The sequence below is a fragment of the Orcinus orca genome, chromosome 13, assembly GCF_937001465.1.
Source record: "Orcinus orca chromosome 13, mOrcOrc1.1, whole genome shotgun sequence".
Lineage (NCBI taxonomy): Eukaryota > Metazoa > Chordata > Mammalia > Artiodactyla > Delphinidae > Orcinus > Orcinus orca.
In genome coordinates, this window is record NC_064571.1 from 9,394,665 (window position 1) to 9,408,719 (window position 14,055).

General features: G+C 45.3%; 1 protein-coding gene across 3 annotated transcripts in view; it reads right to left on the reverse strand.

Moving 5' to 3' along the window:
• The window catches only part of NCAPH (non-SMC condensin I complex subunit H), a 39,871-nt gene that overhangs the window by 14,898 nt on the left and 10,918 nt on the right, over positions 1-14,055 (reverse strand). For all 3 annotated transcript variants that reach the window (XM_033401896.2, XM_033401895.2, XM_049696294.1), the window contains exons 4-9: positions 13,883-13,975; positions 13,422-13,560; positions 12,820-12,944; positions 2,256-2,445; positions 1,083-1,174; positions 104-327 (exon numbers count right to left, since the gene is read on the reverse strand). In XM_033401896.2, coding sequence (XP_033257787.1) covers positions 104-327; positions 1,083-1,174; positions 2,256-2,445; positions 12,820-12,944; positions 13,422-13,560; positions 13,883-13,975 — 863 coding nt within the window. The remainder of the gene's footprint in view (positions 1-103; positions 328-1,082; positions 1,175-2,255; positions 2,446-12,819; positions 12,945-13,421; positions 13,561-13,882; positions 13,976-14,055) is intronic.

The window sequence follows — 14,055 nt, forward strand, 5'->3', positions numbered from 1 at the left end:
AGCACAGAAGCCCAGCCAATCAGAGAGACGAAATTAGACTGTCCCAGAAGGAAATCTGGGAAAACTCCTACAGGAACATTTCCCGTGGCCCTGAGCGCCTTACTGGCAGCTCTGAACATGGCAGGGCTCCTTCCAGCTCCCGAACTTGGTGTGATCCCCAGCTGCGGTGTGGTCCCCAACTGCGGTGTAGTCCGGTTCATCATTGGCATCAAAGTCGTCCTCCAAGGCCCCAATAGGGAAGTCCCCGCAGTCGCTCTCCTCCACCTCGGCATTGATGTCAAACACCTGATCGTTCTTCTTAAACTTGTCCACCAGGGCCGACACGGACTGGAAGGGACAAAGAGAGCCCCCAGTTCTCTGCATTCCCGTCACCACCCCCGCCACTGCTGGAGGACCGCTCCCCCCGCCCGCACTCCCTGGAGCCAGTGTTCTCACAACAGCAAAGCGCTGAGGAAGTTTATATTGTGCGGCACAGGATGAAGCTGTATTGTCGTTAGGCACATTTTGTAAAACATGGAACAGGAATCTGCATCCTTTAACTACATGTTTAGAGAAGACAGTTTTCCATGGAAACCATTTATTTTGGAGGTTGTAGTAAGTAGGCTAAAGGGGGCCAGGCTAAAAATACACAGAGGAAAGCTTTACACATGATAATTTCTCAGGAAACTCTGTGCCAAGGGACTCAACCCTGAAGAGCAGGAAATTCCTCAAGCTTGACAGCAGCCTAAGAGACCAGAGGCCACTGGGACAACCATGTTTGAGAGTAAATCTGATAAAAATCGAGCACCGAGGAATGGAAGGATTGCCTTACCCTGGGGAAGCAGACATGAAGTTGATCCCAGTACTCTAATCCCAGCTGGCTAGTGAGCCTGCTGCAGCACACAATACCACTCCCACCCCTGCCCCAGGGCTTAGTCCCTACGGAGGAGCCAAAGGAAATATTTTCTGTACTGCTGGCTAAATAAAAACGATGCCACAGTTTTGGTTCCCATTGGGCAGAACTAATCTTAGGCCATCTCACTGAAACCACGAGCTGTTGGAGAAATGCCCAGAGCCCTCAGAAATCCAGAAATTGACCACACCTCATTATGTGTTTCACTGTCCCATTTAGTGAACTGGAACCCCGCCAGGGAAGGGCAGATCTGACGGTCTTCCACACACTGCTGCAGGGGTGCTGGGAGGACAGGAAGATCACAAAGAGGGTTCAGAGCAGGATGGAGACACGCCTCACCCCCTCAAGATGACCAGAGCAGCACCATGGAGGGAGGGGCACGGCCACCTCCTGTTTCTCGGGAAGAGGCTGGCTGGCAGCCGATCTGTTTGCAGATCACTCTCCTGGCAGAGGGCGTGCACTCAGGCACATGCCCACACTAGAGGCAGGCTCCACACTGGCATCCCAGGAATGAGGAAAACACGAGAGCAGAAACCCGAAGCACAGACTTTGACTCTGAAATCGACTCTGTGCCCTATGCTAGAGTTGGGAAATCAAAAACCCATCCTTAAAGCATAGTAAGTGCACAGCCAATTGTGCAATGCCACTTATTCTAGTCCCAAATTAAACTAGGTATAGATTACCTACCTCAGTTGAGTGCATACACCTGGACAATTGTTAGTACAAAATAGTTATACTCAGCAAATTTTAGACAAGAATAAACAGGAGAATGGGCCCCGTAACATCTGCGTAGCCCTGCAGAGGGGAGGAACAATTTCATGTAACACACGAAAATCATTCCACGGGAGAACAGCGCCTGGCCCTCACACCACCCTGGGCCTGTCCTCAGAGGATCTCCCAGAGCGGGGTGTGGAAGGGGGGTAAAATCACTGCCAAGCCTGTATGAGGGACTGACAACAAGACAGATCTGTTCTCAGACCACCACGGAGGATTCTGAAAACAGTTCACAAAGCCCTCTTCTCCTCAGGATCCCCTGGGTTAGTAACAGGCCTCTGGCTCAACAAGTCTCTTAAAGCCCCTCTCCCAAGTCCAAAACTCTGACACTCCAGGGTGACTGCTAGCAGGGCAACTGAAGGACGTGGCACATACAGACCACGAGCACTGGCTACTACTGTTGAAGACTCCATGCTGCAGACAGGCTGAAAACTTAGTTTCTCCCAAAAAATGCCCACTTTGTCATTCCAGAGGAACCTTCTGGGCAAATAAGCAACAGAAGAGCATGATGGGCTTACTATACCCATGGTTATGTAGAAACTTCTCTGATGACTGAACTGCTCTGCTAAAAGGCATCACGTGGACCTACCTTTTAAATCGGTCATTTCCACCCAACCTAAATCCGGCAAGTCAAGAGGTTCTCCAGTGGAGAGAGTCTGGACATCGGAGGGAAAGAGCAGCTCACTTCTATAGTCGTGGCAGTGGAGGGTGGAGAGAAACACCCCTGCTGTACTGCACTCATCAAACGAGGCTGCTGTCTTCTGGAACATGGGATCAATCTGAGCACAAAAACAGAGGGAACCCAGAATTATGGGATGTAGCCAAAGGAAATAGAAAATCTCATTCACTGGACCCTGCTCATTCGCAGCTGCATATACTAGATTGAAATGTCTCTGCACATGATCAAAAAAGGGGGAGGGCCTTTCTAACTGACCAGGTAAAATCCCATCCCAGTTCAAAAGGAGGGCTGTACATGGTCAGATGGATAAATGTACACAGTAAATGGTGACAAGCTTATACCGTGTCAATCTGTTTGTTTACAAACAACCCAATCAAAAAATGGGCAGAAGACTTAAATAGACATTTCTCCAAAGAAGACATACAGATGGCCAACAGACACATGAAAAGATGCTCAACATCTAATTATTAGAGAAATGCAAATCAAAACTACAATGAGGTATCACCTCACGCTGGTGAGAATGGCAATCACCTAAAAATCCACAAACAATAAATGCTGGAGAGGGTGTGGAGAAAAGGGAACCCTCTTACACTGTTGGTGGGAATGTAAATTGATACGGCCACTATGGAGAACAGAATGGAGGTTCCTTAAAAAACTAAAAATAGAACTACCACTTGACCCAGCAATCCCACTCCTGGGCATAGACCCGGAGAAAACCATAATTCAAAAAGATACATACACCCCAATGTTCATTGCAGCACTAATTACAATAGCCAGGACATGGAAGCAACCTAAATGTCCATCAATAGAAGAATGGATAAAGAAAATGTGGTACATATATACAATGGAATATTACTGAGCCATAAAAAGGAAGGAAATTGTGCAATCTGCAGAGACGTGGATCAATCTACAGATTGTCATACAGAGTGAAGTCAGAAACAGAAAAATATTGTATACTATCACTTATATGTGGAATCTAGAAAAACAATATAGATGAACTTATTTGCAAAGCAGAAATAGAGACACAAATGTAGAGAACAGAAGTATGGATACTGGGGGGGAAGTGGGTGTGGGATGAATTGGGAGATTGGGATTGACATATATACACTATTGATACTATGTATAAAATAGATAACTAGGGCTTCCCTGGTGGCGCAGTGGTTGACAGTCTGCCTGACGATGCAGGGGACATGGGTTTGTGCCCCGGTCTGGGAAGATCCCACATGCTGTGGAGCGGCTGGGCCCGTGAGCCATGGCCACTGAGCCTGCACGTCCAGAGCCTGTGCTCCGCAACGGGAGAGGCCACAACAGTTGAGAGGCCCGCGTACCACACACAAAAAAAGATAACTAATGAGAACATACTGTACAGCACAGGGAACTCTACTCAATGCCCTGTGGTGACCTAAATGGGGAGGAAATCCAAAAAAGAGGGGATATATATACATATACGTATAGCTGATTCACTTTGCTGTACAGCAGAAACTAACACAACATTGTAAAGCAACTATACTCCAATAAAAATTAATTTTAAAAAAATCTGGTTATTTACAATATACCTGGACAGTATCCTTCTGCTGGCCTCTTTCCACGGCCACCGTTTTTAAACGTCTATCTCTAGTAGAATGCTACCACAACAAATTCTGCTGACTTAAAAAGCCTGTGTGATGGATCTGTTCACAGAATCCCATCACTCCTCCGAACAGAAATATTTTCGAAGAATTGGAAGAACACGAGTAAGAGATCCGGGCAAAGGACAGGCAGAGTCCGCAGGGTTAGATGTCCGGGTTAAACATGGGAGAGGTTGTCAGAAGACCCCTAAGGCTGGGGTTGAGGAGCAGGAGTGGCATAACCACATGTCACCAAGCCCCAAAGGAGAACAGGGCAAGGCACATGCATGTGTGGCAAGAGGGCAGAAGCCACCTGGGACTCCACAGGAGGCCCGGTGACAGGAAAAAGGTCAGGTACCAGGTTCACAGGTCTTCCTCATGTCTCAGGATGTGGCTACTATGGAAAGAGGGGCCCTTAATTCTGAGGACAGGTGTTGCTCTCTGGCTCTTTTCCGGCCCCCTTAACCCTGAGCCCAACCTCACCAGAACTGAGTCTTCTCTCGCCTCCCGATAAGCTAGTCCCAGAGCAGCACATACGGCACCTCCACGTTCTCCCTGTCTCCTTACCCCTCACCTGGTCAGTTACATGGCCTGGTGGGTTTTCCTCCCAGTGTGTCTCTACCACCTACCCCTTCTTCCCATCCTCACTGCCACCAGTATAACCCTCGCCTGAGTTAACCCTTGTCTCTGGTCTCTCCTACTTCTTTTCCTAAAAATACCAGTGGTGCTATTCCCATTCCCTTCCTCAAATGCTCACCAGAGCAATGGTTTCCCACCTGGACCCCAGCACCCCTAGAGGTCTCATGTAGTTAATGAAACAGCCTTTCAAAGAGTCAACACGGAAACTGTACACTGGCCCACATTAAAGCTGAAACGCTAAGATAACTTTCCTCACTTTTGCCTAGAATTAGATCATGTCAGTGTGAGAACAATGGTTCTTTCATGTCAATTAGATTTGACTTACATCTTTGAGTGATTTGTGGGAAAATGAATTATTGCTGACTGTACAGTCTGGATAAATGAACTTTTTGAAACAAGGATCCCAGCAAGGAAGAGAAACAGTAAGAGAAGGCCTTGGTAGACAGCAGACTACATGACAAAGTCTAGGGTTGTTTCAGCCTCATGAGAAAATCCACAGCTCTAGCCCAACGTGCACACTGTCCAGCTTCCTAAGGAACCAGAACTTTTCCTGCTTCATGGCCTTTGCTTACGCCTCTGCCTAGAATCACCTTCTTGTCACCACCTGACAAACACCTACCCTCCCTTCACAGCCCAGTTCAAATCTCACCTCTTCCGGAAACTCTGACCTCCACCCACTCTGGTCTCCTGAGTATGTGCCTTGACCTTCCTTACATTGTGTCTATTTGTGCCCTCCTGGTCTGAAGGACTGAAGCATAATCAGGCTGGAATCCCCGTGACAGCAAGAATTCTGCACACAGCAGACAGCTGTGTCCAAAATAGATCAGCTCATATACAAACAAGGGTTCTCAGCTGGTCCAGACACACCCACAGAACACCTGCTGTCTAATCTCCCGCCATTGCCAAGAGAATGCAGGTTCAATGAATAGCTGAAACTTCAGATTCTAAGTTTGTACCCACCACCCCCCTTCTTTTTTAGCTTCCAAACTTTCACTTATTCTACGTTTACCACAGATTATAGAGCAAAAAAAGCTTCCCAGGACTGAGGTTCTCGGCTTTTCTTCAAGATCCTGTTGTCTTCACTTGCATACATAGACCAGATCCTGTTGTCTCCACTTGCATACATAGACCAGATCCTGTTGTCTCCACTTGTGTACATAGACCAAAGCCCGAAGCCGCAGGCCTGAAGGCAGCAGCTTGCTGCCCTTTCGTCCCCTTTAGAACAATGGGAGCGGCCAGTGCAAGCCTCCTCAGGCTCCCTAGAACTGGGTCTACCTGGGAAGACACAAGATGGTAGGAAAAGAGAATTTCCAACCATGCTGCTGAATTGAACAGTTCAGTGTAGAACCAAAAGCACAAGCAAGAATGATGGTGAAGTAAATATTCAGATTACCTGGGAAGGTGAAAAAACAAGGAGAATTGGGAAGGGAAGGTTAGGTGGGAGAGGATTTTATGGCTCCCCTTCAGATGTGTACAACATATTGCCATGGATAAAGCACTTTGACAAATATAACCCACTAACACAAAACTCAGGGATATCTGTTTTTAGTTTGACAAAGTGAGATTTGGAGACTTTTCCACACAACTAAGACAGTAAAACCAGGATCTGAACTTTACATGGTCTGCCTCCAATGCTGACCCATAGATAGAAAAAAAGAATACAACTCCCTCCCCTAAAAAGCCTGGCCCCCTCACCTCTACCCTAGCTCTTGGGCTTTGGCCTCGGGGCCCTGCCCAGCCATCCCCATCCGAACACAGTCCTCACCCCAGCACGGGCTGGAGAACTGTCCTGCCCGGACCCCATCAGCCAGAGTGAACGCAGCCAGGCCCCTCACTCCCAGCCACCACACACTCAGCCTCACCACTACCATCTGCCTGAGACAATATCCTCTCAAGGGAGTGGGAACTGGTTTCTGGGGGAAGGTGAGAAATATCTTAGAAATTACAATAATTTGTGCCTCTCCAACCTTGACCTTACTTGCAAAACTGTATTCCTTTGGAATTAATTTCAATGAAGAGGGATAGGAACAAAACATCTAAAAAGGCTCAGTGGTGTGTGTGTGGGAGTGTCATGACGAAAGCCTGGGAAGCACTGCTCTAAGGAAACACGGTATTGCCCGAGGACACCGTCTCCCCAGCACGGCTGCTTCCTCTCCCGCAGCCCTCACACCGCTGGCCTAGACGTCAGATAGGTGATTTCCTTGCGCCTCATTGCAGCTTCCAGACTATATTCTCCTTCCCAATTCCTACAACCCTCACCTCTGAATGTAACATCAGACTCTACCACCCTGTTGCAATCACCTTCTAGTCCCCAGGTCACAACCCTACCCACTTCCTAGAAGATTTTAATATTATCTCTGACTCACTCCTGTTCTCCAACTTTACTGCTGTCGTGGTTTCCAGTAATTTCACTATCCATGTAGACCCATCCAATATTCTGGCCTCTCAGTTCCTTGATCTCCTCTCCTTCAGTGGTCTTGTGCTTCATCCTAAGAACCCCAAGACTCATGGGATCCTAGCATGACCCCCTGCCTCCTCTGCCTTTTGCTCCCTGGCCTGTTTTCTGAATTGAATCATTAACCAGGACTGCAACCTCTCTGTATGCTCAATTCCAAGTGCCCCTCTCTGACAACCACCTCTTGTCTTTCCAGACTACACCTTCTTGTCTCCAACGCCAAGAAGCCTTTGTCCCATCAGGCCCTACAGTCTACTGGTCACATGGCTTTACACTGTCCTTCACACACCTCTTTTCCCAGCTAAAATTCCACAATCAATGATCACAACCACCCCCTTGCACACACTCTCAGCTCCAGCGCCCCTTTCAGCTGTGTCACATTCACTCAGCTAAACACAATCCTCTGTTAAATCTAACTTTCTGCCTACTCCATGCTTGCACCCACACAGCCAGTCATGGCTGGAGAAAGACACAAAGTCATGGGATTTCCCTGGTGGTCCAGTGGTTAAGAATCCACCTTTCAATACAGGGGACGCAGGTTCCATCCCTGGTCGGGGAACTAAGATCTCACATGCTGCGGGGCAACTAAGCCTGCGCACCACAACTACTGAGCCCACGTGTTTTGGAGCCTGTGCGCCACAACTAGAGAGAAGCCCACGCGTCACAACGAAGAGCCTGCGCACCTCAACGAAAGACCCGCATGCTGCAATGAAGATCCCATGTACCGCAACAAAGACCCGACAGAGCCAAAAAAAAAAAGACACAAAGTCATGCTGACTGACCTCACTATAAATCCACCCTCCAGTGCCCTCAGGGAAACCCTAAGTGTTGTCTAGCCATCAAACTACATTTCCCTAGTCCCTCCACTCTCCCATCCTCCTAGATGACTCCCTACTACCTTATCCTCTCTTCAAACCTCCAACACTTTCCTCCTCTATACTGTCAGTTGAAGATCTGGCTTATTTCACTGATGGGGGTGGGAGTGGGGGGTGGAAGGGGAAGCACAACCAGAAGAGAATATCCAGAATGCACCCATGTGCACACACTCAAGCCCCACCTCTCATCAGCCACTGTGCTCCTCAGACAAGACCCATCCAAGCCATCCAATCCTTGCCCTTCTCACCTGCTCAAACACCACCCTAGCATTTCTCCTCCCTTTTCTGTGTCATCAATAATTCCTTCTCCACTAGACTGTTGCCATCAACAAGTAAACATGCTGTTAATTCTCCCATTTAAAAAAACAAAAAACAACAAAAAGGCATTTTTCACAGAACTAGAACAAATAATTATAAAATTTGTATGGAAACACAAAAGACCCCAAATAGCCAAAACAATCCTGAGAAAGAAAAACAGAGCGGGAGGATTCACATTCCCAGACTTCAGACTATACTACAAAGCTACAGTAATCTAAACAGTATGGTATTGGCACAAAAAACAGACACATAGATCAGTGGAACAGGATAGAAAGTCCAGAAATAAACCCACGCACTTATGGTCAATTAATCTATGACAAAGGAGGCAAGAATAAACAATAGGGAAAAAAATGATCTCTTCAATAATTTGTGGTGGGAAAACTGGACAGCTACATACAAAAGAATGAAGTTAGAACACTCTCTAACACCATACACAAAAATAAACACAAAATGGATTAAAGACCTAAATGTAAGACTGGAAACCATGAAACTCCTAGAAGAATACACAGCCAGAACACTCTTTGACATAAATTGTAGCAGTTATTTTTTTGGATCTGTCTCCTAAGGCAAAGGAAACAAAAGCAAAAATAAACAAACGAGACCTAATTAAACTCAAACGCTTTTGCACAGCAAAGGGAACCATCGACAAAATGAAAAGACAACCTACTTGACTGGGAGGAAATAACTGCAAATGATATGACCGATAAGGGGTTAATATCCAAAATATATAAACAGCTCATACAACTCAATATCAAAAAAAACCAAACAACCCAATCAAAAAATGGGCAGAAGATGTAAACAGACATTTTTCCAAAGAAGACACACAGATAGCAAACAGACACATGAAAAGATGTTCAGCACTGCTAATCATCAGAGAAATGCAAATCAAAACTAAAATGAGGGGCTTCCCTGGTGGTGCAGTGGTTGGGAGTCCGCCTGCCGATGCAGGGGTCACGGGTTCGTGCCCCGGTCCGGGAAGATCCCACATGCCACGGAGTGGCTAGGCCCGTGAGCCATGGCCGCTGAGCCTGCGCGTCCAGAGCCTGTGCTCTGCAACGGGAGAGGCCACAGCAGTGAGAGGCCCGTGTACCGCAACAAACAAACAAACAAACAAAACAAAAGAAAACAAAACAAAAAAACTAAAATGAGAGGGCTTCCCTGGTGGTGCAGTGGTTGAGAGTTCGCGTGCCGATGCAGGGGACACAGGTTCGTGCCCCAGTCCGGGAAGATCCCACATGCCGCGGAGCAGCTGGGCCCGTAAGCCATGACCGCTGAGCTTGCGTGTCCGGAGCCTGTGCTCCGCAACAGGAGAGGCCACAACAGTGAGAGGCCAGCATACCGCAAAAAAAAAAAAAAAAAAAAATGATAAACAGGGACTTCCCTGGTGGCGCAGTGGTTAAGAATCTGCCTGCCAATGCAGGGGACACGGGTTCAAGCCCTGGTCCGGGAATATCCCACATGCCGCGGAGCAACTAAGTCCGTGCACCACAACTACTGAAGCCTGCATGCCTAGAGCCCATGCTCCGCAACAAGAGAAGCCACTGCAATGAGAGGCCCGGGCACTGCAGTGAAGAGTAGCCCCCACTGACTGCAACTAGAGAAAGCCTGTGTGCGAGAAAGACCCAATGCAGCCAAAAATAAAATAAAATAAATTAATTAAAGAAAAAAAAGACCACAAATAACAAATGCTGATAAGGATGTGGAGAAAAGGAAACCCTTGTATATAGTTGGTGAGAATGTAAATTAGTGCAGCCACTATGGAGGGTTTCCAAAACACTAAAAACAAAACTACCATTTGATCCAGCAATTCCACTCCTGGGTATATATCTGAAGAAAACGAAAACACTGATTTGAAAAGATACATGCATCCCAATGTTCATAGAGGCATTATTTACAAGAGCCGAGATATGGAAGCACCTTAAGTATCCGTCAACAGATGAATGGATAAAGAAGATGCTGTGAATATGTGTGTGTGTGTGTGTGTGTGTGTGTACGTACACACACACACACAATGGAATACTACTTGGCCATAAAAAAAAATGATGTTTCACTGTTTGCAACAACATGGCTGGACCTCGACATGGCTGGAGGTTATTATGCTTGGTGAAATAAGCCAGACAGAGAAAGACAAATACTGTATGTTATCACTTATATGTGAAATCTAAAAAATACAACAAAGGAATGTATATAACAAAATAGAAACAGACTCACAGATATAGAGAACAAACTAGTGTTTACCAGTGGGGAGAGGGAAAGGGAAGGGGCAAGATAGAGGTAGGGGATTAAGAGGTACAAATTACTATGTATAAAATAAATAAGCTACAAGAATATATTGTACAGCACAGGGAATAGAGCCAATATTTTATAACTTTAAATGAAGTATAATCTATAAAAATTTTGAATCACTGTGTTGTACACCTGAAACTAATATAACATTGTAAATAAATTACACCTCAAAAATAATTTTTAAAAATTAAAAAAAGAATATATTGTGCAAATATTCCCATATCAACAAATACTACAACATCATTCTTTAAAAAAACAAAAACAAAAAAACAAAAAAACTCAGGACCTTACTTTCCCTTGCCATTCCATTACTCTGCCCCCATTTATAGCAAAACTCTTCTAAAAAACTGCCTCCCAAAAAAAAAAAAAAAAAAACTGCCTCCCTTCTCATTTATTTTCCCCTGCCCAATTCATTTTGAAAAATTTCAAACCTACAAGAATGTTGAAACAGTAATATGAATCTCTGTGTAACTTTTACCTAGATTTCCCAACAGGTAACATTTTTCATATTTGCTTTCTCCCTGTACCCTTTCTCCCTGTACTCCCATATTTGTAAAGCAAATATGAAAAATGTTACCTGGTGGGAACAGGTAACAGGTAACAGGTAACATGGCTCTATTCCCTGTGCTGTACAATATATTCTTGTAGCTTATTTATTTTATACATAGTAACTTCCAACCTTCTTGGAAGTAGATATTGCAAGACTTTGCCTCTCTGGCAGTTATTAAGCTATTGCCACTCAGCTCCAAACCTACCTTCTATACTTTGCTCTGTGATGCTGGGTTGGAGACCACACTTCAGCTGTGCCAGCAGCTCCCTATTGGGCTCCACCAAAAGGGGGCACTAGAGGGAGATGGCAAGGCTGGAGGAAGGAGAAGGGACAGGCTTCTTTCTGCAGGATTCCTGTTCCTGGGAGTGTCACCCAGCAGTGATTCACCAACCCAGCAGCAGCAGGTCCTACCTGGGCAGTAGCTGAATTTAATTTGTACTTTTTCCTTATACTCACAGAACCAACTGCGCCGGGTGCCAATAAGAGACACCAGCACCAGTGGGCATTCCCTCCTCAGACGTCTGGGTCCTGGGCCCCCAAGCCCCTCCTCCAAACTCAGGGACACCAGCATCAGCCAAGCAGCACCCCTTCCTTGGAGGTCTGAGCTGCAGCTCCCCAGGGCCCCTTCGCCAAGCTCACCATGGCCTCAGGCTGCCATATTTGACACGGCTGACCACTCCATCCTCCCTAAAACACTCATTTCAATACCACACTCTCCTGGCCTTCCCCCACCTACTGGACGTTGCTTATTCAGCTCTCTGAACTGTTAAGACAGGGGTATCCGGGCCCAGTCCTTTTTCCACATACACTTATTCCCTTGGTGATCAATTCCAGTCTCGTGACCTTAATTACTAAGGTAAGAGAAAGAAAGAGAAAGGTAAGAAAAAGAAATAATCTAGTCCATCGTTGGTGGGATGCAAGTAAGAGAACGAAATAATCTAGTCCATCGTTGGTGGGATGCAAGTAAGAGAAAGAAATAATCTAGTCCATCGTTGGTGGGAGAGTAAGTTGGTATAACCTTTTTGTGAGGGCAATGGAAATTTCATGTCTCAGAATTTTCTTACAAATATACTCCCAGAAGAATGCAAACAGGTACAAGAATGTTCACTGAAATTGTTTTTAATAGCAAAAATTTTTTTTAAATTGTAGCAACATCTGTTTGCTTTAAATTAACTGCTAATTTATAAAGAGGCCTCTGGTACCATTCCTTTAAGCAGATTCCTCAGGATTTGCTAAATCATGTAAGGTTGTTTAGAGCATGGACTCTGGAGCCAGACCACTTAGTTTCAAATCCCAGTTTACTTACTAATTACATCATCTTGGACAAGTTACTCCACAGCCCTGAACCTCAATTACCTCTTCATAAAATGTAGCAAGGATGTTGTAAGCACAGAATGGGTTAACACAGGACACGGGCCTTGGGCAGCACGGTGTGCCTGGTAGACACACAATAAATGTTAGCTGTCATCACCACTGCTGCATGTACTACAGAAGAAAATTAATATTTTAATCAATTGGTTTTCTCAGTAATTTGCCATCTCGTTCTACTCAATCATTCTGAAATATTGAGGGAAAAGCAGGGACCTACCCCTGTCAGTCTTCGCTGTAAAGCTAAAGGATGACAATGCAGAGACACCAGTTGAATATTTTACTCCCTGGAGGCCTGAACAAGCACATAGCAGCAAGTTTCTGCCACTGAGCCTCTGAATTAGTCAGAGACTACACTGGGCACACAGCTTCTCACCTCACACTTTCGATCTGCTTCGGAGACGTTGAGGTTGTTTATATTCGGCTCGATGGTTTTGTACAAGTGCTTCTTCCTTGGCTTTGGAGCCTTCTTGGTTGTTCCTGTTTCGGTTGCACTTCCATCTACAAGGAGTAAGACCGTGCACTGCAGGGGCTGCTTTGGAGCACGTAACTGAACTTATCAATTCAAGCTCTTCAAAACTCTAGAGAGTGATCGTAATTAAAACACATGCCATCCCCTCAAAGCAGCAGGCACATCTAATCCGCAGCTTAGGGAGAAACCAAACTACTAGATTAAGTATTTGGTTTCTGATACAAGTCAATTTCCAAAGACTCCCCAAATCAGAAGCTCCCTAGTTGGTGATGTTTACTCAATCTTGTCTAAATAAAATCTAAAAGCTTTTATAAGGTCCTTCTCTTTTCCAAAGAAAAACAAATCTAGTGTTTGAGTATCTTCTCAAATATAATTCTGAAAACATCCATGTCTTCAACAGAATGAGAGAAGTGATTTCTTGTGACTTCATTTCAGTATGTTACTCAAATAACTACCTGCAACACCCTTTAAAAAAGCCCCTTACATCCAGATCCCAACCCATGTACCTGCACCATGGCCCTCTTCTTCTTCCGGAGATGGTGCATCCTTGCCCAGCCCACCAAGGACTCTGTATACATCAGCATGGACGGCATCTACGCGCACAGCATAGATCTTGGTGCTGGCATCCAGAGTGCCGGCAGCCACCTAGTCAAACAAGCAGAGCTGTACTCATGGTGATCATAAAGAAGGAGCAGCTGAACGGCAAAACAAAGCAATCTGCATAAAATATGTACTTGCCTTTAAGAAAAAAATGAAAAAGATTCCCCTAACACAGGGAATAAAAAAAAACATAACAGATATTTTCTCTACATTTCATCAGTTAAGGAAAGAAAGTAAAGTAGCTAATAAAATGTCTTAAACAAGGAAGGCTCTCATGTATTTGTAGAATTCAATTATTGTGCTATGCTAAGGATTAGCAATCACTAGCATTAATTCAGATGCAAGAGAAGGTGAACATCCTTCTTACTTTAAAGTTGGTCGGTTCGGCATCTTTCTGTTTAAGAATCTCTGACATAAAATCAATCAAGTGCAAGCCAAAAGCATTCTTGGTGGTGATTTTCTGAAAACAGAAAGTTTTAGAAAGGTTTGTTATTTATAGCCTATGCTCACATAAATAATGCTACCCTGTCATGGGAAGCT